Source organism: Aphelocoma coerulescens (assembly GCF_041296385.1).
Source record: "Aphelocoma coerulescens isolate FSJ_1873_10779 chromosome W unlocalized genomic scaffold, UR_Acoe_1.0 ChrW_unloc_scaf_3, whole genome shotgun sequence".
Taxonomy (NCBI): domain Eukaryota; kingdom Metazoa; phylum Chordata; class Aves; order Passeriformes; family Corvidae; genus Aphelocoma; species Aphelocoma coerulescens.
The window spans coordinates 347,016-368,999 of NW_027184082.1; the positions used below are offsets into that span (position 1 = coordinate 347,016).

The 21,984-nt window shown below is 44.4% G+C and overlaps 1 protein-coding gene and 1 long non-coding RNA gene across 2 annotated transcripts in view; one reads left to right on the forward strand and one right to left on the reverse strand.

The window, feature by feature from the left end:
* Positions 1-5,541: 5,541 nt before the first annotated feature.
* The window catches only part of LOC138102849 (secretory carrier-associated membrane protein 1-like), a 228,557-nt gene continuing 212,114 nt past the window's right edge, over positions 5,542-21,984 (reverse strand). Inside the window, exon 9 of the mRNA XM_069000598.1 lies at positions 5,542-8,467. Coding sequence (XP_068856699.1) covers positions 8,303-8,467 — 165 coding nt within the window. The 3' untranslated portion in view covers positions 5,542-8,302. The remainder of the gene's footprint in view (positions 8,468-21,984) is intronic.
* On the forward strand, positions 14,092-20,034 carry LOC138102850 (uncharacterized). Its single transcript, XR_011147584.1, has 2 exons — positions 14,092-16,416; positions 17,085-20,034. It is a non-coding gene; the product is annotated as an uncharacterized lncRNA (long non-coding RNA).

Genomic DNA, 21,984 nt, shown 5'->3' on the forward strand with positions numbered 1-21,984 from the left:
TGTAAGTCCAATGGAGAGTGGAGACTGACAGTGGACTATTGTGTCCTGAATGAAATCACAGCACCACTGAGTGCTGCTGTGCTGGACATGCTGGAACTTCAGTCTGAACTGGAGTCCAAGGCAGCAAAGTCGTGCCACCATTGATATCGCTAATGCGTTTTTTTCCATTCCTTTAGCAGCAGAGTGCAGACCACAGTTTGCTTTCACCTGGAGGGGCAGCCAATACACCTGGAACCAACTGCCCCTCCAGGCGTGGAAACACAGCCCCACTATTTGTCATGGACTGATCCAGACTGCACTGGAAAAAGAGTGAGGCTCCAGACACTTGCAATACATTGATGACATCATCATATGGAGCAACACAGCAGAGGAAGTATTTGAGAAAGGAGAGAAGATAATCCAGATCTTCCTGAAGGCCTATTTTGCCATAAAGGAAAGTAAGGTCAAGGGACTTGCCCAGGAAATTCAGGTAGGAGTAAAATGGCAAGATGGATGTTATCAGATTCCAATGAATGTGGTCAAAAAGATAGCTGATATGTCCCCACAGACCAGCAAGAAGGAAATACAGGTTTTCCTAGGTGCTGAGGGTTTTTGGAGGATGCATATTCCAGACTACAGTTTGATTGCAAGCCCTCTCTATGTGACATGGAATGTTGTAGTGCTAGGTTTAGTTTAGCAAGCTGCAGCTTTCCCTCAGAGCTCAGCGGGGCTGCTTAGGGCAGGGCAGCCATTCTGTCCTCCCGTAGTCCTTTTTGGACGGCTCCACAGTTTTTCTCCGGCCTGCTATCAGCTCTACAACACAGTGATGGCGAAGGAGGCGAGAAGGGTCCCTCCACAAGAATTTTAGAGGATCTTTAATCTTACATCTTGTCCCAGAGATACCCAGAGGCAGAGAGACCTCTTGATCCGGGCGCAGGGGGGGTTTGTCAAATCGCAGGGGCAATACATGGGCAGAGTTGGGGTACAGGAACCAATAGGGAGAACCCGAGGGCGTGGCCAGGGCTAGGGGCAAGGGAAAGCGAGGGGGGGAACAATATGGGATAGGAAAAGCAATGGGTAAACAGATCACCACAATGGAAGAAGAATGATTTTAAGTGTGGTCCTGAACAACAAGGTTTTGAACTAATTAAACAGGAGATTGTTTATGCAGCAGCCCTTGAGCCAGTCAGGACAGGACAAGATGTGAAAAATGTCCTCTACACCATATGTGGGGAGAATGGTCCTTCCCAGAGTCTCTGGCAAAAATTACCCGGGGAGACTTGAGGATGACCACTGGGGTTCTAGAGTTGGAGATACAAAGGGAATGGGGAAACATGATGTGTACCTCGAGGGGATTTGATTTTTGGGTAACAGTCTGTAATGTTGAATTGTATAATATTGGTTGCTGAATGACACTGCCACTGTGTGCTGTAACTACCATGGACAATGAGGATGGACTACTTCAGATCCACCAGTCATGAGCTCCTGATGCAGCTTGCAATCAGCCAACAACACATCAGCCCTCCTGCCATGGAAGACATCTAGGACAGATGGAACCCATAGTCATGGACTAAATGAACGCAACAGACATCTTGGATGGATGGCAATTGACTATGGAAATGATACCTCTGTATATATATAGTCTTGGTTTGAAAGACAGGTGTTTGCTAAGGAAGGCAGGAGCCTCCCTTGGAATAGAAAATGTAACCGCCTTCCCTCCAAATTTTGAAATTAAGGGGCTGTCAGGCAAAGATATGAGAAATAGGAATAACAGTTCTTATATATAAAACAAGGCAAGCAACTATATATATATATATATATAAAAACAAGGCAAACAACAACAATAACTATGGCAGTAACAACAAACAGAACCAGTAACCCAGTGACAGCCTTCTCGGCTGTTAGGCACTTTCCCCTCTGGTGCAGTGATGGTCACAGCTGGCAGGGGTGCTGTTGGCTCCCGGTGGGCAGAGCAGGTGCAATGATTTCCCCCACAGCTGCAGGGGGCGCTCCAGAGCGAGCTCGGGGAGCATGGGGTAATGGCGGCTTGGGTGAGCCGGGAAGGGATGGAAGAAAGGCTTCACAAACCCCCAGGAGCAGCCAATCCCTGTGCCCCAGCAGGACCCTCGGGAGCAGCAAACTGGAACAGCAGGAATGAGCACAAAATCCCGGGTGGTAGACGAGATATATCAAACTCCACAGCTGTAGTGGGAACCCCAGGACGTTTCGGCAGGCAGGGAATGAGGAGCTACAGTGTAGTGAAGACTCAGAGCAGTGGTAAAGGAACGGCAGGGATGGGGCAGCAGCGGCCTGGCTCCTAGCTGGGCAGGGAAAGGCAGGCTCAGGATCCCGGGGGTTTCCTCTGAGGCACTGGAGCAGATGGGGAAAAAGTCCCTCTTTTAGTGAGGTAGGGTGTTAAATAGGGTCCCAATGTAACGGCTGCTCCAGCAAGCAGAGCTCCACTCATGGTAGAAGGAAGGCAGCAGAAGGCAGAACCCCGCAGTGGTGACAAATTCCCCCCACAGCAACCGCAGCTTCTGTCCCCTCCAAACGCTGAGAACACAAGAGCCCTAGGGGCTCCACCCAACCCCTTTTCCCCAGTCCAAATCTGGTGGCATCTCTGCCCTACACGAGAAAACCCTTGGTAAAAGAGAGTAGCCAGCTTGACCCCTCCCCTGAGCTGTGGCCAGGTCTTTTGTCTCTCTTAAGTATCCAGTCGTTATTGTCTCCTAGCAACATGTATGGGGGAGAATTCCTTAAAAGAAAAAAAAACAAATACAAAAGGAAAACTAAAACCCCTATATATATATATATACATATATATATATATATATATATAGTTGGAAGGTGTAGGATCTGGGCATGATGTAGATGGTATAGAAGAAGGGGTGGTAATGTCCCGGTTCCAGCCAGGACAGGGTTAATTTTTGCAGTAGCCAGGAGGGAGCATGGCTTGGACCCAGAGCTTATTCTATACCACCTCGTCATTTCCGGGGGCAGGGGAAAGGGACTCTTGCAGGGAGAAGGGGTTCCTTCTGGTTGTGCAAGCATGGTGGATGGAGCGGTGGGGCAATGCTGGTTCTGAGCCGGAGGGAGTGGTTTGGGTAACACTGGTCATGAGGCAGAGGGAGTGGTGGGGTGGCACTGGTCCCAAGATGGAGGGAGCAGTTGGGGCAGTGTGGTTGCAGTTGGGTTGACCTTCGAGGTGAGCATTTTGCATGTGAGTCACTCTTTCTTTTGTACACTTTTGTTATTATTATTGTTGCTGTTATGGTTTGTTTTCTTATCTCATTGCTGTTTTCAGTAAATTGTTCTTATCTCAACTCGTGATCTTTACCTTTTGTCACTCCAATTCTCCTCTCCAGCCCATTGAAGGGTATTGGAGAATGGTTAGAGGAGCAGGGACATGGCTCATTGATAGAATTATTGGATCAATAATCCAACTGTACAAGTAAAAAGGCCTGTGTGAAAAAAATTCTACATGAGACAAATCCCTGTGTGAGAAACCAACCTGGGAACCAGAAGGGAGTTTTGAGAGGTGCAGCTGTGCTGATAAGATGGACCATCTCTAAGAAGGGAGGAAGAGCTTTGATCTCTCAAGACAAAACATAAACAATAAGAAGCTTGCCAAATGTAGTCTTTTTATCTAACCCAATTATGTAGAGGTCAGAATGTGCTTTTATAAGTTTCAACTAATTAAAGAACTGATAAGCTTGTATTCAATACTCTATATAAGTGCCTTTGTATTGCTAATAAACGGAGATTGCATATATCAATCGTATCGGTTGCCTGCAATGTCTCTCCTCACCTAAGTCACCGAAGTCGTCGATTCATTTTGCAACAGAAGGGGAAGGGGGAGTGAGCAAGCAGCACATGGCTTGGAGAGTCTCAGTGGGAGCACTAAATTGGGGAGTACCATTCCTAAACAACAATAATATCAGGAAAAGTTTCTTCACTGAGAGGGTGGTTGGGCACTGGAACAGGCTCCCCAGAGAAGTGTTCACAGCACCAAGCCTGTCTGAGTTCAAAAAGCATTTGGACAATACTCTCAGACACATGGTCTGATTTTTGGGGTGTTCCTGGCAGGGCCAGGAGTTGAACTTGTTGACCCTTGTAGGTCCCTTCCACCTCAAAATATTCTATGATTCCATGATTCTAAGTAAATAACAGAGTGGTTTAGGTTTTTGATAGTGTCATGCAGACTGCTGTGGGCTTGATAATACTAACAGTGTATTCTAGTGGTAAAAATTATTTACCTGGGTTTGAATAAGATTCAGGCTGATACTTTATTTATACTGCTGTTCTTTCCCTCCAAATTTAGACCCATTCAAGAGTCTGCTGTTCACATATCTGACAGTTTGGGATATCAATTTCTTTATTCATATGTGTCTTAGATTATATTTTATTTATATTTGCCTACCTATGTCACCATCCTTATTCACACAAATTCCAAGCATTCTTCTAGGAATGCAAGAACCATATTTAAAGTGCACTAACGATGGGAATAAATAAATCTAGTTTATTATGAACTATCATAAAGCATTTGTAAAATATTTGTATATTCTTTTTTCCTTTTCCAATTTTCTGACTAGTGTTCATCAATGATTGTTCATGGGAGAGAATAGAAAAACAAACTACAGGACACTAGAAGCATAAAGAGATGGTCCTTTTATTTTGGGTCAGTAGCCTATTTTAATGCTGCAGAAAGAAGAATACTCCCTGCACTACAAATGCGTAAAGGTTGTAAACCTGAAATTTGATCCTGATAGTTCAGGCAAATTCCAGAGACTTTTTGACCTGTAGCTCTGCTAGAATCAATATTCCTGGATAGTTCTTTGTGACTGCTGTGTTAAATCACAGTGTGGTTACCCAAAGCTGTAATTAGAAATTAAATACTGTACTAGTAGAGAAAAGCAAGGGACACAACACTGTTCCTTCACTGAAAGTAGATGTGCTTGCATATATGCAGGTTGACTCTAGCAATTCAAACTACTGTTTGAGCTTCTCTGACATGGAAAGCTGTGCTTGTTGTAGCTGAAGGCAGTAATTTTATTCTCATGGCATATTCACATGTTTTCCTAATGACACAGATTGTATGTAGACAATGAGGTATGATAAACCAAGACTTCAGGAAAACTTTTTCAAACATCTGCCAATGAAACTGCAGTGTTCTCATGTCTCTATACAATATGTAGGCAATAAATTATTCCTGTATTTACTATAAACTGTTGAGCCTTTTAACTCTGTTTTACATGATCAGTAGTGTTCTAGAAATTATAACTATTGTTTTGTGGGTATACATATAAAATAAATTTACAGGTCCTGTTCTGTTCCTACTGCATATTCTATTCACTTGGTTTTTATAATTTATAGAATCATAGAATATCCTGAGTTGGAAGGGACCCATGAGGATCATCGAGTCCAAATTCTGGCCCCATGCAGGACACTCAAGAATCACACCATGTCCCTGAGAGCACTTGTACATAGATCATCCACCCTGCATGTTATCTTGACCTTCAAAAGAAAAATCCCTATATTGTTCAAAACTATACAGATCAAACATTCAGAAAAAGAAATATTTTTTTATTCTATGACACTGGGTTAATACAATAAATATACAAAGCTTCTGAACTACTCGGACATACAACAGAAGGACAGAAGTGCATTTGTAGAGAACTATGACATTCACCAGGATGGCAGAGCATTGTTAGTAATTTACAAAATATACAAACATCCCCCAGATAAATAAAACCAACTCCTAAATTACAGATCAATGACTACAGACATTCCAGTGTTTAAACTTCATACTATGTACTCAATTTTCACAGTACTACAAAATGACAAGCGGGCACCATACTCTGATTAATTAATAAGAGTGTAAAATCTAGTTTTAGTTAGGTACAAAATATTCTAACAAGTATTAGCCATCTGTTGTCAAAGCTAAACTCAAACATCTCGCTCCCTTTAGGGCTGCAAAGCATCAGAGATTTCTGGTTTAAATAATTCACATGTAACTGAACCTTGAATTTCACTTAGGAGGTTAAAATCTGTACATTCAACCCATGACATTACAAATCAACAATCCCTATATATATATAACATTAAATATGTTTTCCCAATGAACAGTTAAACATTTGAGGGGAAGGGGGGAAATCTACCTGTCAAATTCAGGTTTTATTCCTAATGTTTCTTTCATAATATATTCTGGTAATGTATGGTATTATGTAATCTTAGAACTTAAATTAAATTGCAAGGATGATGTTCCTGGGATTCATATCCAAAAGATATCCAAGAGAATTGCTTAAATTTAAATTCAAAAGTAATTCATAGTACAGTTCCTAGATACAAGCCTCAAGTTAAATAAAAAAGATTATGAAAAGAACAATTTTGATATACAGCTGCTAGAGGTGTGATGCCTGATCTCAACAGAAAATTGTGACTTCTGTCTGGAAAGCATTTAATAATATTCCACCCAAATTTAAGTTTAGTGCTAGCATAGAATTTTAGAGTCTCTATTACAGAGAATATTTAAATTACTTTTAACTTCATGATGCAGAGAATATTTAGAAGCAAGTATATTCATTAATATAAACTTCAGCATAGGTGAAACTACTACATTTATCCAAATTCAAGGTGGATTTAAAGAAACTGGTAAAAGAAAGCATACTAATAGGAACTTCATGCTAACAGTACAGTCCTGATCAGGGGATTAAGCTACAGGTTTCCTTTTTTTTAATACTCATGCTATTATAAATACAATGTAGTGAAAAAGAATTAATCTATGAAAGTCTGTTCACATTCAGAACATAGAGGGGCCTCAGAATTTTATGCTCAGTCTTACTAAAGGTAATACACCTTAAGAACTGAATTCATTTCAGCTACAGTGCGTACTTATACAGGTTGTAGGATGGGGTCCCTTCCTGTTTTAATTTTCTAAAACAGAGTTTTAAAAAAAAGCCCAAGTATTGTGCATAAGACTCATGAGGCAATCCAAGAATATCAAATAGCCTTCAAAGAAGAGAAACGTCACTTTATAGAAAGACCTGGTTCAATTCTAGAATATTTTGATAGCATGCACCATTATGGATTGTTCAGTTCCATGGCATCAATTTAACCTCTTAGGCCTCCAGTTCAATGAGCTAAAATTAGCGTTGTGGAAGATGAAGATTTCTCACTTTTCTAACTCAAAAGTTTAAAAACTTTTTTCCCCCATCTTAAATGAAATCACAGAAATAGCTGAGTTACATTAAAATGAAAGCATGTATCTGTTAAATGCCATTGCTTAAAACGCTTGATTTTAGAAAATGAAACACTGTATATTTAGATTTTTTGGACAATCAGTAAACATTGTGACTGATAAGGCTAAAGATTTACTACCACTGTTAAATACAAATCTACACATCCCAAACACAACAAAAATACCACTGCATGTAAGAGGGAAGTGTGGCATGAAACTGGTGTTCTAGAGGTCAGTATTTGTTTCTTTTCCAACAAAATTACTACCCCAAGACATGAATACTGAAATTAAAAATAACAAATATATAATAATTTAGCTCTGTGATTGAAACCATCAGTTAACTTCCTTAAACTATATACTGCATTACACATTCTATTACAGAGAATGTTTCTACACTATAATAATTCCTCACAGGTAGAGAATACTCCATGAAAATAGATACAAACAAATGCTATAACGTAGTGCAGGCAAATTCCGGACCAAAAGACTAAACAAGTACAGATAACAGTATTCATGCAAACTTACAGGTTTATATCAAGACTTATCCTAAAAAAAATCCCAAGAAAATAATTTATATCTATCCCACTTGTATTTGTCCTCCAGCAGCTGCTGAAACTGCAAAAGTGTAGCCAAACCTAACCTTCTACATCTCTCAGTCTACCCCACTTATAGCAGAAATAGGGAAAACAGTTCTTAAAAAGAAAAAATTGAGCTAAAGTCCTTTCCTGAAGCTAAAAAAAAATACCATAATGAACCACTAAAAAAACCTCCAAATTCTTAATATATTTATTTGATCATTATATACCACAATTAATTCTCAGGCCAATTGTTGAAATTACTTACCCTCCCTAAATAAGGAAAGCTTATTATTCCAAAATGGAACATTTTAAAGAAGCACAGAGAATGGTTATCTTTTTAAAATAAATAAATTTATTCTAAAATAAACAAACACTTCCCATTTTACCTATGCACTGCTGCAGAAGAAACAAACATGCTGTGTGTATTTTGATATATGTTTTAGGAAATATAAGTGACTGGAAAATAAAGTACAATGGAAGAGAACTGTCGTGATTTTTTAATATTTCTCTACATTCGGTTACTCTTGAACACATTCTGAGCTGCACTGGTTGCTGCTGTTGATGCGGCGTTGACTGCAGCAGTTTGTACAGTTTTGTTGGACATCACTCCTGTTGCAAACTCTTGCTGCGCTTTCTCAAAACTAGCACCAGTTGTGCGGTAGAGACCATGGACCTAGGGAGGTGGAAAAGCAATAAAAAAAGCATGCTGAACCTTCCATTTCTTGATAGAGTAATAACAAAGTCTCAAACATGAAGCAGAGCTGTGTGGTGGAAAAATCTGGTTTGTTCATATGTTTGGGAGGATCCGAAAATGAATAAACAGAATTTTTTTTCCCCCACAAATTCTACAACTTCTGATTGCTCCACTGTGCATGCAGTTTGACTGTAGAATGCCTGTACCTTTTTCCAAGTTTGTGTGTGCTATCTACTGTCTGAAACAACATATTTAAAAACACAAATAGGCTGTATCCTTAGCATAATGCATGCTAAGTGTGTATGTTAAAAGTAACAGCAGGAAACAAAAAGAAAAAATATTTTTGAATCTACTGTGTCAATAACATTCTGGTAAACTTTTTTAGATATTAAAATTTTAGAAATCTTAATTTTACTGATTGACATGGTTGCAAGTACCTATTAAGTTAAGCTATGACTGAACATTTGTCCTGGTTTCTGCTGGGAGAGTTAATTTTCTTCTCAGTAGCTGCTACAGTGCTGTGTTTTGGATTCAGTATGAGAAGAATGCTGATAACACACGGATGTTTTGGTTGTTGCTGAGCAGTGTTTGCCCTGAGTCAAGCACTTTTCAATGTCTCATGCTCTGCCAGGGAGGAGGTGCACAAGAAGCTGGGAGGGAGCATAGCCAGGACAGGTGACCTGAACTGGTCTAAGGGATATTCCATACCATGGAATGCATGCCCAGCATATAAACTGGGAGGATGTAAGGCCCCAAAAAACCTTGCTCAATGACACTTTTAAAAGGACTTTCAATTGTTCATGTGTTGGAGAATAGAATTATTGGGATCAATAAAAGAACTGTGCAAGCTATTGAGCTGGAGGTTTTTGGGCCTGTGTGTGTGAGACACTTTCCGTGGGAAAGTCTCTGGTGTAAAGCTAAACAGTTTCAGCCTGAGAAATTTCAGGGAGTAACGTACTTGCAGGTGTGATATCTAGGAGTATAAGGGAGGCAAGGACAAAATTTTTTTGAACATAACAAGACTGTGGAAAACTGCCAACGTAGTCCAATTGTGTAGAAATAGAAATATGTCCTGATAAGTGTTAAGCCACTTAGGAGCTAACAAGCTGGTATACTATATAAGTGCCTTTAGACTGCTAATAAATTGGAGTGTATTTTTCAACCATATTGGCTGGCGTCTGTTTTTCTCCCCCCGCCGGGGATCCGAGCTCCCCGTCCCGCCGCGGCTTCCGACATTCATGTACTCTGAGTTAGAGACATGGGAGAAATACCAACAAGATATTCTCAAGGGGTCAAAAAAAAAAAAAAACAACTTTACTGGCAACTGTAGAAAATCAAAGAACTTTTTGGCAAAAGGTTTAGAGCAGCATTCAATCAATATGAAATACTTCCCAAAGCATTAACTTAGCCCATTCAACTTAGCAAATTCCAAGCCTGTTCGATTTTAAGTTACTCAAAAATTCAGAGAAGAGGGAATTAGAAGAAGAAGAAAAAGAAAGAGAGAAAGACAGAAAAGATATAAAAAGGAACAAACATAGCTACCACTCCTGGTTCCAGCAGTGTTCAGATAGAAATTCCAAGAGGAGGTAGGGTCATGCTAGCTGCATGTTCAGCCTGGGCTCTTCCCCCAGGAGGGACTTCCAGTCATTTGGCAACTCAGGAGCTGGGTTAGGGGCTCCAGAGGTGGGGTGTGGAGCATTGCCTCTGGTGTGCCAGTGATTGGCAGCCACTGCAGGGCTGGGATACAGGCTCTAGGGGTGGGGGGTGCAGGGCAGTGCAGCATCTCACCAAAGGCAAGGCCTGACCTGACCCTTCCCCTCAAATACACACCTAAAAATGTTTCAAGACATCAGTCTTCCCAGTCTCTCACAGGGGTGTTGGCCAGAAGGGACTGATTGCTGCTCGGGGACTGGCTGGGCCTTGATTAGTGGGTGGTGAGCAATTGTATTGTGCATCACTTGTTTTTCTTGAGTTTTATTCCTCTCTCCTTTTCATTACAATTATTATTGTTGTTGTTGTTGTTATATTTTATTTTGTTTCAATTATTAAACTGTTCTTATCTCAACCCACAAGGTTTAGATTTTTTCTGATTCTCCTCCCCATGAGGGGTATGGGGAGGACTGAGCAAGCAACAGCTTGTTAGTTCCTGTCTGGGGTTAAACCAGAACAACATTAAAAGTATAAAATATCCCAATAATGCAGATAAACATAAACTATACTAATGTGATGATCAGTTGCTCTATATAATAAACAAAGGTATTAAACAATATGGCTTAAAAGCTCTAGTACATAAAAAGCCCAACCAAATCTTGAGTAACTTCTGAGTACTGAAGTCACTGGTATTGGATGGCAGTAGAGACAACAGCACTTTGAGGTGCAACCAGGTGGATGATCTGCTCAGCCTGGTGGCAGAGCTGAGAGTGGAAGTAGAAAGGCTAAGAAGTATTAGGGACGCTGAGGAGGACATTGACTGGTGGAGCTGTACTCATTCATCCCTTAGACAAATGCACCCACTGTCCACATCACAAGAAGCAATAGATCCCCTACTGTCTCACCACCAGGCAGAAGGAAGGGACCTTGGAGATGAAGGGGAGTAGAAACAGATTTCTGTCAAGCAAATCCCCTTCCACTCACCTTCCCAGGTACCCTTATGCAATAAGTATAAGGCTCTGCAACTGGAGGACCAGGGAAATGAAAATGTGAATGAAGGTTCCTCCAGGTTGGAGGGGTCGCCTAGGGCAGAGCAATGTACCCCCTGCATCACAACCACCTCAGTTAAGAAAGGAAGGGTAGTTGTCATTGGTGAATCTCTTCTGAGAGGAACAGAGGGATGGATATGCCAACTGGACCCAACCCATAGGGAAGTGTGCCACCTCCCTGGGGCCCAGGTAATGGACATCACTGAGAAACTTCCCAGCTTGGTATGGCCCACTATTGGCTTTCCAGGTGGGCAGCAATGAAGTCCAACAAGAAGTCTGCGGACAGTCAAGAGGGAAAGAGGGACTTCAGGGACTTGGGATGACTGGTTGAGAGACCTGGAGCACAAGTTGTGTTCTCCTCTGTCCTGCCAGTAGCAGGGAAGGATGGGGCAAGAAACAGGAAGATCACGCAGATGAATACTTGACTTTGAGATTGGTGTTGCCAGCAGAATTTTGTGGGTTTTGATCATGGGTTGGTTTACATGACCCTGAGCCTGCTGAGAACAGATGGGGTCTACCTGTGTCAAAGGGGAAAAAGGATCTTGGCTCAGGAGTGACGGGGCTACTTAAGAGATCTTTAAACTAGATTGGATGAGGGACAGGGATAAAGCCAGACTCTATAGATATAAGCCTGGGGGGGCACACCACTGCTTGAGGGACAGTGTGCTAGCAAGGTCCTTCGGTCGGCCATATCAGTGGAGGTAGGGGATGAAGATCCATATGGCAGAAAGTATGCAGGGATTATTGATGTTAGAAATCTCAGAAGCACCTGTGAATGGTCATGCAGGAATTAGGTCTTCTCCATGCAAAAAAAGCATCAAGGTAATTAGCCCAACTGAAGTGCATCTACATCAATGCACACAGCATGGGCAACAAACAGGAGGAAATGGAAGCCATCGTGCAGCTAGAAAACTATAACATAGTTGCCATCACAGACACAATGGTATGACTTGCACAGCTGGAGTGCTGCAATGGATGGCTATAAACACTTCAGAAGAGATATGCAAGGAAGGAGAGGTGGTGGGGTAGCCCTGTATGTTAGGGAGTATTTTGGTTGTCTAGAATTTAATGGCAGTGATGATAGGGTTGAGTGTTTATGGTCAAGAATTAGGGGGAAGGACAACAGGGTGGATATCCTGGGGGGAGTTTGTTATAGACCACCCAACCAGAATGAAGATGCAGATGAAATATTCTGTAAGCAGCTGGAAGTTTCACAATTGTTAGCCCTTGTTCTTGTGGGGGACTTAAACTTACCACATGTCTGCTGGAAATACAACACAGCAGAGAGGAAACAGTCCAGGAGGCTCCTGGAGTGTGTGGAAGTGAACCTTCTGACACAGCTGGTAAGGGAGCCAAACAGGGAAGAAGCCCTGCTGGACCTGCTGTTTTTGAACAGAGAAAGACTGGTTGGTGATGTGATGGTTGGAGGCCATCTTGGGCACAGCAATCACGAAATGACAGAGTTTTCAATTCTCAGAGAAGTAAGGAGGGGGGGGTCAGGAAAACTGGCACCTTGGACTTCCAGAGGGCCGACTTTGGCCTGTTTAGGAGACTGGTTGAGAGAGTCCCTTGGGAGGCAGTCCTGAAAGGCAAAGGATTCCAGGAAGATTGGATGTGCTTTAAGGAGGAAAAGTAAAGGTGCAGGAACAGGCTGTCCCCATGAGCCAAAAGATAAGCTAGTGGGGAAGAAGACCAGCCTGGCTGAACAGAGAGCTTTGGCTGGAAATCAGGAAAAAAGAGTTTACCAATGTGGATACTGAAAAGCTTTCAGCAGAGAAATTTTCCAGCTTTTCAGCATCCTGTGAAGTTTTCCTTTCTCACGCAAGCTAGCTGAAAACAGTTTGAGGTTTTTGTAAACCAAGACTTCATCTCACAGGTGCAAGCTTGTTTTGCAGTCTTGTTATGGTACACTGAAGAAAATATTTTGGAATGGGTGTCATAGCATTCAGCCAATCACTCTGAGAGGTGGATAGTGCAGCGAACAATATCCTTAGCCATTCTTGTGAACCAAGTTATATAAACGAGTTTGTAATTAATTAAATAATCCCATTTTATCCTGGACTGGATTTATGTCGGTCTTCTCACTGTCCGCGGTACAACAGCGACATCTGGTGACCCGCGACGCATACTACAACTGCAACTGAATTTACAACTCCGAGACGAATCGAAACGCCGCGCATCTCGTTCGGAGGTACGTGCACCCCCCCCCCCCCCCCCCCCGGGGGGCTGCGGGGACGGAACCCTTAACTGAAAAGATGGGACATAAATCCTCAAAAGAAAGCACGGTACTTTCTGCCTTCAAATCTGTGATAACGATCGCGGGAGCTAACATAAGTGACGATGCTCCGTGTGAACTGCTGAATTGGGCAGCAGAGCATGGATTTGCAGCAGACCCAAACACTGCATTTAGCCTAGAAGCTTGGAAACTGTTAGGGGATAAGTTAATTCATGAGACTGTGTACGGGGATAAGAGCGTAGTCAAGTTGCTCCGTACGTGGGGCATTCTATATGATATCATGCAAAATTGGACAGCAGGAGGAGACGGAAAAGAATTACCAGCCTCTGAGGGGTCGGAGGGTGAAGGTTCTGAAGGGGATGATGAGTTATCTGAGGGGGGACTGACCCAGGACAGCTCGGGCAGTACGGTCGCCGCGCCTCCAATACCATCGGAGACTGAGAAAGTCGCGAAGGCTGCACGAGGATCCTATCCCTCGCCCCGTGATTATGTTCCTCCTGTCTATCCCTCTCCATGCAAATTTGTGATGCCAAAATACCCCTCACCTGCGGAACAACTCGCAAAGGTAACCGAACAACGCAAAGAGTCGGCGGAGCGCCCACACCCTTCGCCCCAGCAGCCCCCCTCCCTCCTCCGCGCCACAGATGCCTGCACAGCCGCTTACCGTTAGTGTTGCAGGGCCCGTCATCCCTATGTCTCCCCCGCAACCGGCCCTGGTGCCGCCGCTCGCCCCACAATCGGCCCCGGCGGCGCAGCAAGGAATGCCCGCGTCGCTTCCGGGCGCATCCATGACGCCCTGGGCCTCTGCGCCTGCACACGGTGCCTTGGTGCCCTGTGCCAGCACTTGCAGCACCCGGCTATCCGGCGCGTGCGCCAGCATCCGGCTATTTTCCGGCGCAGGCACAGATAGTGCAGCTGCTAATGGCGGATATCTTGGCGGCTCTGCGGGACATTTCGCAGCAGCTGGCGGTGCTGCCGGGGGTGTTGCTGCAGGCAGCCACTGCCAGACCCCCACCAGGACGACCCGAGCTGGCTATGCAAACCGGCGCGGCAGCCCCGGCCTCAGCGCCGGCACGGACAGCGGTGCTGCCACAAGCAACAACGTCTCACGCTGCACTGCCGCGAGTAGCTGCATCGCGACCTCCCGCGCAATGGTCTACAGCCTCCGCTGCTACACCGTCTGCTGGCCCGGCGCCCGTACCCTGCCAGCCCGACGATGCAAGCAGTGTTACTGAGGAAACACCTGCTCCATGGCGGAACACTGAGGCGAGGGCCATACACCGGCAACCAGTAACACGGCTACCCCAGAACCGTCCTTGGACACTTCCAGAGTGTAAGGTGACTTTGCGTCCAAAAAACTCAAAGCGTTTTTGGGAGGTGGTCAAACTGCAGGCTCTGGAAGCGGGAGATTGGGACTTAATAGAGAAAGTAGGGGTGCCTGAAGATGAAAAGGGACCTGAGCAGGTTGTTACAGTACCTCAAGGTGGTGTACAGGTAGATCAAGGCGAAGTAACGGTAGATCAGGGCGATAGTGAACCCTTGGAGGGTGTTATTCAAGCCTTTCCTGTGCAGAAGGCCCTTCCTCACTTGCGTCAGCCTGACAAGCATGAGATTATTGCTTGGACAGTGGTCCAAGATTTACAATCCAAAGTGGCACAATATGGTCTCAGTTTTCCTGAAGTCATGCAGGTTATTAGACTGCTGAATACTGAGCTGCTCTCTCCATTTGATATTAAGCATTTAAGTCAGGTGATATTTCAACCTGGGCAATATACAGTTTTTGAGAGCAACTGGAGAAGGATGGCTGACAAAGCTGCAGCTGGGAATATGTAGGTGCCTCCAACTGATCCCAGACATGGAGTTCCAGTAGATGCTCTTATGGGAGCTTATTTCTTTTCTAATCCTGATGTCCAAGCTATCTGGCATCCTCAGGTCCTTGAATAGGCTCAAAGGATTGGTATGGGAGCTTTATTAAAAAGCATAGACATGGCTGCTCCTAAAACACGATATGTGAAAATATCACAGGGGCAGAGAGAGCACTTTTTATCAATTGTGGAAAAAATTGCTGGAGCCCTCTAGAAGCAGGTTGAAGATGAGGCCGTGAGGCAGCTGTTGTGCAAATAATTAGCAAGAGATAATGCCAATGATGAGTGTAGAAAGATCATAGATGCTTTGCCAGGAGAACCCACACTAACAGAGATGGTTGAAACCTGCTCTAAGGTGGGGTTTGGGGATCATAAATCTGCTGTGGCTGCAGTTTTGCGGCCTATCCAGGTAAATTCTGATCGTGGAAAAAGGAAGCCTAAGGTTGAGAGCAAGCAGAAACAGACTAGATGGAAGCAGAAAGAGAACAGGGGAGGTGCTTGCTGCAAGAGATGTGATAGGCCAGGTCATTGTGAAAAATACTGTGAATCTATGTACTATGCCAATGGTCGACTTTTGACACGCTAGGGAAACATGAACAGGAGTGCAAGGGGGAATTGCGCTCAGACACAAATACTTCCCCAGGGCATGGCACAGACACAGGCCTACTCAGCCAGCTTAGAGGCAGCACCCAGGGATCAGCCGGGATGGATGTGCACACTGCAGAAACAGTCATCTTAGAATCCTGTCGTGTTTATAAGGTTCCCTTGGATGCATTTGGACCCCTAGGTCAGGGATTTAGTGCATTGCTTGTGGGAAGATCTAGTGTCACCATTCAAGGGATCTTTGTACACCCAGGAATCATTGATGCTGACTTTACAGGCCAGATTTGTGCTATGGTTTCCACACCCACCCCCCCATCACTATTCCCAAAAAGACTAGAATTGCTCAACTTGTGCCTTTAAAGTCGTGTGTTCCTAGGATAGAACAACGAAGTCATGGAGATGGTGGCTTTGGATCTATGGGACTTCCACAGATCTTCTGGACTGCAGACATCTCTAGCCAAAAGCCACAGATGACGTGTACCCTAATCCTGCCAAATGCCCAGCCGCCCAAGATCCAGCTCCGAGGTTTGATCAACACGGGCGCTGACGTGACAATCATCTCCTTCTCTGCGTGGCCTCCTATGTGGCCTTTAGCCCCTGTGGGGTCAGCCATCACAGGGTTGGGAGGAACCACACAGAGCTATTTAAGCGAATGGCCTGTAGTGGTAAAAAATGCAGAGGGACAAACAGCTACAGTTCGGCCCTATGTTGCTGCAGCTCCTCTTAACCTCTGGGGGCGGGATGTATTGGCAGCCTGGGGGGTACAGATTGAGACACATTTTTGATGGGAGTCACTGTGCTGAAGGGCGCAGAGTATCCTACGCTGCCTTTGCGGTGGCTAGTAAGCAATCCTATCTGGATTCCCCAGTGGCCCCTACCAAAAGAGAAATTAGTCACCCTTCGTGAGTTAGTCCAGGAACAATTACAACAGGGACATCTTGAACCTTCTACTAGTCCCTGGAACACTCCTGTTTTCGTAATTAAGAAAAAATCAGGGAAATGGAGATTGTTACAGGATCTCTGAAAAATCAATGAAGTGATGGAAAGTATGGTGGCATTGCAGCCTGGTATGCCCTCACCCACCATGATCCCAACAGGGTGGGAAATCCTGATCATTGATTTGAAGGATTGCTTTTTCACTACTCCTTTACATCCTGATGACAAGCCAAAATTTGCTTTTACCATGCCTGCAGTTAAGAATGCCGAACCTGCGCAGAGATATCAATGGAAGGTTCTACCTTGGAGCATGAAGAACAGCCCGACTATCTGCCAATGGTATGTCGCTCTAGCTTTGTCCAGAGTCCATGAGCAGTTTCCTGAGGCATACTGCTACCATTACATGGATGATATCCTGGTGGTAGCATCCACCCAGGACGAGCTGCTGAGGATACAGCCTCTGCTGCTTGCTGCTCTGCATTCTTATGGATTGCAAGTGGCTCCGGAGAAAGTTCAACAGCATCCTCCTTGGAAATATTTAGGAGTCAAAATTTTGGATCAAACTATACGACATCAAGAGGTGCAATTCTCGGGTTCTATTAAGACCTTGAATGATGCTCAGGAATTGCTGGGTATCATCAATTGGTTACGTCCTTATTTAGGGCTAACCAGGACACAACTTTCCTCACTTTTTAATATTTTAAAGAGGGACCCCGAGTTGAATTTACCTCGGAAATTGACTCCTGAAGCGTGACGAGCGCTGGAGGAGGTTCAACAGGCTGTTTCTGCTCGTCAGGTTTATCGAGTGGATCCCTCCACTGACATCACTGTTTTCATTACCACTCCAGATTTGCATTGTACAGGAACCATTGTTCAATGGAATAAACAGTGGCCCGACCCTTTGCATATCCTGGAATGGGTCTTCTTGCCTCATCAGCTAAAAAAGACAGTACCCACGCTGTTTGAATTGATTGCTTGTCTGATAATCAAATGCCGCCAACGGTGTTTGCAATTAATGGCAGCGGACCCTGCAACAGTTGCTCTTCCAGTACAGCAGGAACACTTTGAGTGGAGCCTTACTAAAATCGCTCCTTTGCACAGTGCGCTGCAAAACTTTTCGGGACAGATTGCTTATCATCTGCCCAGCCACAAATTACTGCAATTGACAAAATCTACAAGCTTCACCTTGCGGCCAAAAAATAGTTGGGTGCCAGTGCAAAGACCCACCATCTTCACAGATAGGTCCAGGAAATCTGGGAAAGCTATTGTTACCTGGAAGGAGGAATCTGAGTGGCAGGTGCTGGAAGGCCATGAGTCAGGCTCAGCCCAGCTGGTTGAACTGAGGGCTGTTGCCATGGCTTTTCAGCGGTTCTCTCAGGTACCTTTGAATTTGGTCACTGATTCTGCTTATGTAGCAGATATAACCCAATGCTTAGATTGTTCACTTTTGAAAGAAGTTAATAATGCGGCTCTGTTTTCATTGTTGAAAACTTTGTGGTCTGCAATTCAAGCTCGAGTGCGCCCATGTTACATTCTGCATATTTGAAGTCACACCAGTTTGCCAGGTTTCATAACAGAAGGTAATGCTAGGGCTGACATGCTAGCTAACCCTCTGTGGGTAGTACCTCAGCCTGACAAAATTGCGCAAGCCAAGGCATCCCACAGTTTTTTCCATCAAAGTGCACATACCCTGCAGAAGCAGTTTCACTTAACACCAACTGAGGCTCAGGACATTGTCAGCGCTTGTGCTGACTGTAATGGACTCGCTGCACCTCTGCCATCAGGGGTAAACCCCAGAGGGCTAAAAGCCTTGCAGCTTTTGCAGATGGATGTAACACACATTCCTCAATTTGGCAGATTTAAGTATGTGCACGTGTCTACTGACACTTTCTCCTCAACTATGTGGGTGTCTGCTCATAGTGGAGAGAAGGGCCGTGATGTCATTGCCCATTGGAAATTGGCTTTCTCAATCTTGGGCGTGCCTTCTTCTGTGAAAACCGATAACGGCCCTGCCTACGTCTCACAGAAGATGCGGCAGATTTTGCATCTATGGGGTGTGAACCATACTTTGAGTATTCCGCATTCTTCTACTGGCCAAGCCATTGTTGAATGCGCTCACGGCACTTTGAAGCGTGTTTTGGAGAAACAAAAAGGGGGAATGCATGGAGAAACCCCACAGAGTCGACTAGAAAAAGCTTTATATACAATTAATTATCTTACAGTGCCACCAAATTCAAATAATCCTGTTATTTTGAATCATTTTCCTTCATTGCAGTCTTCAGGCGAGACGCACCTGCCTCGAGCAAAAGTCTGGGTATGGGACCTACTCACTAACAAGTGGGAAGGCCCGTGTGAGCTTATTGCTTGGGGTCGTGGGTATGCTTGCGTTTCCACAGATACTGGGGTACGGTGGCTACCTGCAAGATGCGTTCGCCCTGACCTGCGGCACCAGAAGCAGAACAGGCAACCTCCAAATTATGACCAGAATGTAGATCATCAACCAAATGATCCTTCTGATGATGACCAAGATGTTGACCATCAGTCAGATGGTCCTTCTACAAGCAGAGACTGAACTTTTAAGTTTTCTCTTGTTATGGAGTCAGAATGTTAAAGCCCTTAAGGCTATCTAGAATTAGTAACTGATGTAGAGCCCTTAAGTCTATTTAGAATTAATGACTGGATGTATAATTGGGTTCGCTAGATGTATCTCCTGTGGCACTGCTGGAGAATCTCTCTGCCCACTTTAAATCAGTATCTGATTTGTATTCAGTTTGGTAACAGCCATTACGAAATGGATCCTTTATGCTGTGTTTGTTCTCCTTGCTGCAAGGGATCCCGCAGAGGATTACAAATGCTACCTTTTTGGTCTTAAATAAAAAGGGGGAATTGTGGATGATGGAAAGCTAGAAGCAGAGAAACTCTCCAGCTTTCTGCCAGCATCCTGTGAAAGTATTGCCTTTCTCACGCAGGCTAGCTGAAAACAGTTTGAGGTTTTTGTAAACCAAGACTTCATCTCACAGGTGCAAGCTTGTTTTGCAGTCTTGTTATGGTACACTGAAGAAAATATTTTGGAATGGGTGTCGTAGCATTCAGCCAATCACTCTGAGAGGTGGATGGTGCAGCGACCAATAGCCTTAGAGCCATTCTTGCGAACCAAGTTATATAAACGAGTTTGTAATTAATTAAATAATCCCATTTTATCCTGGACTGGATTTATGTCGTTCTTCTTGCCGTCCCCGGTACAACAGCGACATACCACCTCTGAAAAATGGGGCAGACAGCTTGGGAGGACTATAAGGATGTTGTGAAAATTAGAAGGTCCAAAGCCCAGCTAGAACTTAATGTGGTCACTGCTGTAAAAGAACAAAAAGTGTTTTTACAAATACACCAGCAACAAAAGAAGGGCTAAGGAGAATCTCCATCCTTTGTTGGATGTGACAGAAAACAGTGACAACAGATGAGGAAAGGTTTGAGGTAATTCATGTCTTTTTTGCTTCAGTCTCCAATAACAAGACCAGTTGTCCTCAGGGTATCCAGCCCTCTGAGCTGGAAGACAGAGACAGGGTGCAGAATGAAGCCCCCATAATCCAGGAGGGAATGGTCAGCAACCTGCTATACCACTTAGACCTGCACAAGCCCATGGGACCTGATGGGATCCACCCAAGGGTACTGAGGGAGCTGGTGGAAGAGCTCACCAAGTCCTTTTCAATCATTTACCAGCAGTCCTGGTCAACTGGGGAGGTCACAGGTAACTGGAAGTGAGCAAATGTGATGCCCATGTATAAGAAGGGTCAGAAGGAGGATCCAGCAAACTACAGGCCTGTCAGCCTGACCTTAGTGCCAGGGAAGGTCATGGAGCAGATCATCCTGAGTGCCATCATGTGACAAGTGCAAGACAGCCAGGGGATCAAGCCCAGCCAGCATGGGTTTAGGAAAGGCAGGACCTGCTTGACCAACCTTGTGGGAACTGAAAGCTGGACTGAAAGTTGCACAGATTTCGACTTGGACACAATCACTTTGTACCCGTGTGTCCTGGGTTGAGGTGTATTCTATTACCATCCTCATGAGCTGTTGAAATCAGGTGGGGCAGTGTTTTCCTTGCCTCCTCCTCCCAGACTATCTTTCTGTTAATGGCCCATCATTGTCCTGCTGCATGACTCAGAGATAACTCCCTCCGGACTATCTTCTGTTAATGAGCCTAATCAACACTTGGCCTCATGACTCATTACCCTATTGTGAGATGCTCCACCCAGAGGGAGGAACCAAGCATCCCATCGTGGATATAATCTGGGACTCTGAGCACCAAAGATACTGGCTCCACTGGATTTCCAGAGGACAGGAGCTACACAGCCACCGCTGGACTTTCTGAGGAAGAGCAGACCCCTTCTACTACAGGATCACCACTTCAGAGGATTGCAGCCACCATTCCACCAGACTGCTACCAGTACCCTGCCTAATAGGGACTCAGGTTGTATCTTGACTCTGTCAGTGTTTTCTTTTACTTTCTTTTCCTTTTCTTTAATTTCCATTAAATTGTTATTCTGACTTGGTGCCTCTCACTGGTTTGTTTTCAAACTAGTACACCGTGAGAATTCGGTTTGTACCCACGAGAATTTTAGCATCAACAGAAGCAAGAAACCAAAACAACAGAAGAATGCACAGCTGTTCGCGGGAGGCTGTTTTTGGGTTTAGAATGGGTGTCAGTTGCAGGTAACCAATAATTTGTAATGTAGTAACTTAGGAGCCAATGGATACACAGCACGAGTGCCAAGAAAATGTATAAAAGAGGCTTTGTAGAATTAAAGATACTTTTTGCCTGGAGTTGGTGTGAATCGTACATGTCGCATCCATCTCAATGCACACAACCTGACCTCCTTCTACGACAAGGTGACCCACTTAGTGAATGACAGAAAGGCTGTGGATGTCATCTACCTGGACTTTAGTAAAGCCTTTGACACCGTTTCCCACAGCATTCTCCTGGAGAAACTGATTTCCCATGGTGTGGATGGGTGCATTATTCAATGAGTAAAAACCTGTCTGGGTGGCCAGGCCCAGAGAGTTATGGTGAATGGAGTTACATCCAGCTGGTGGCTGGTCATGAGTGGTGTTCCCTGGGGCTCAGTATTGGGGCCAGTCCTGTTTAATATCTTTATCAGT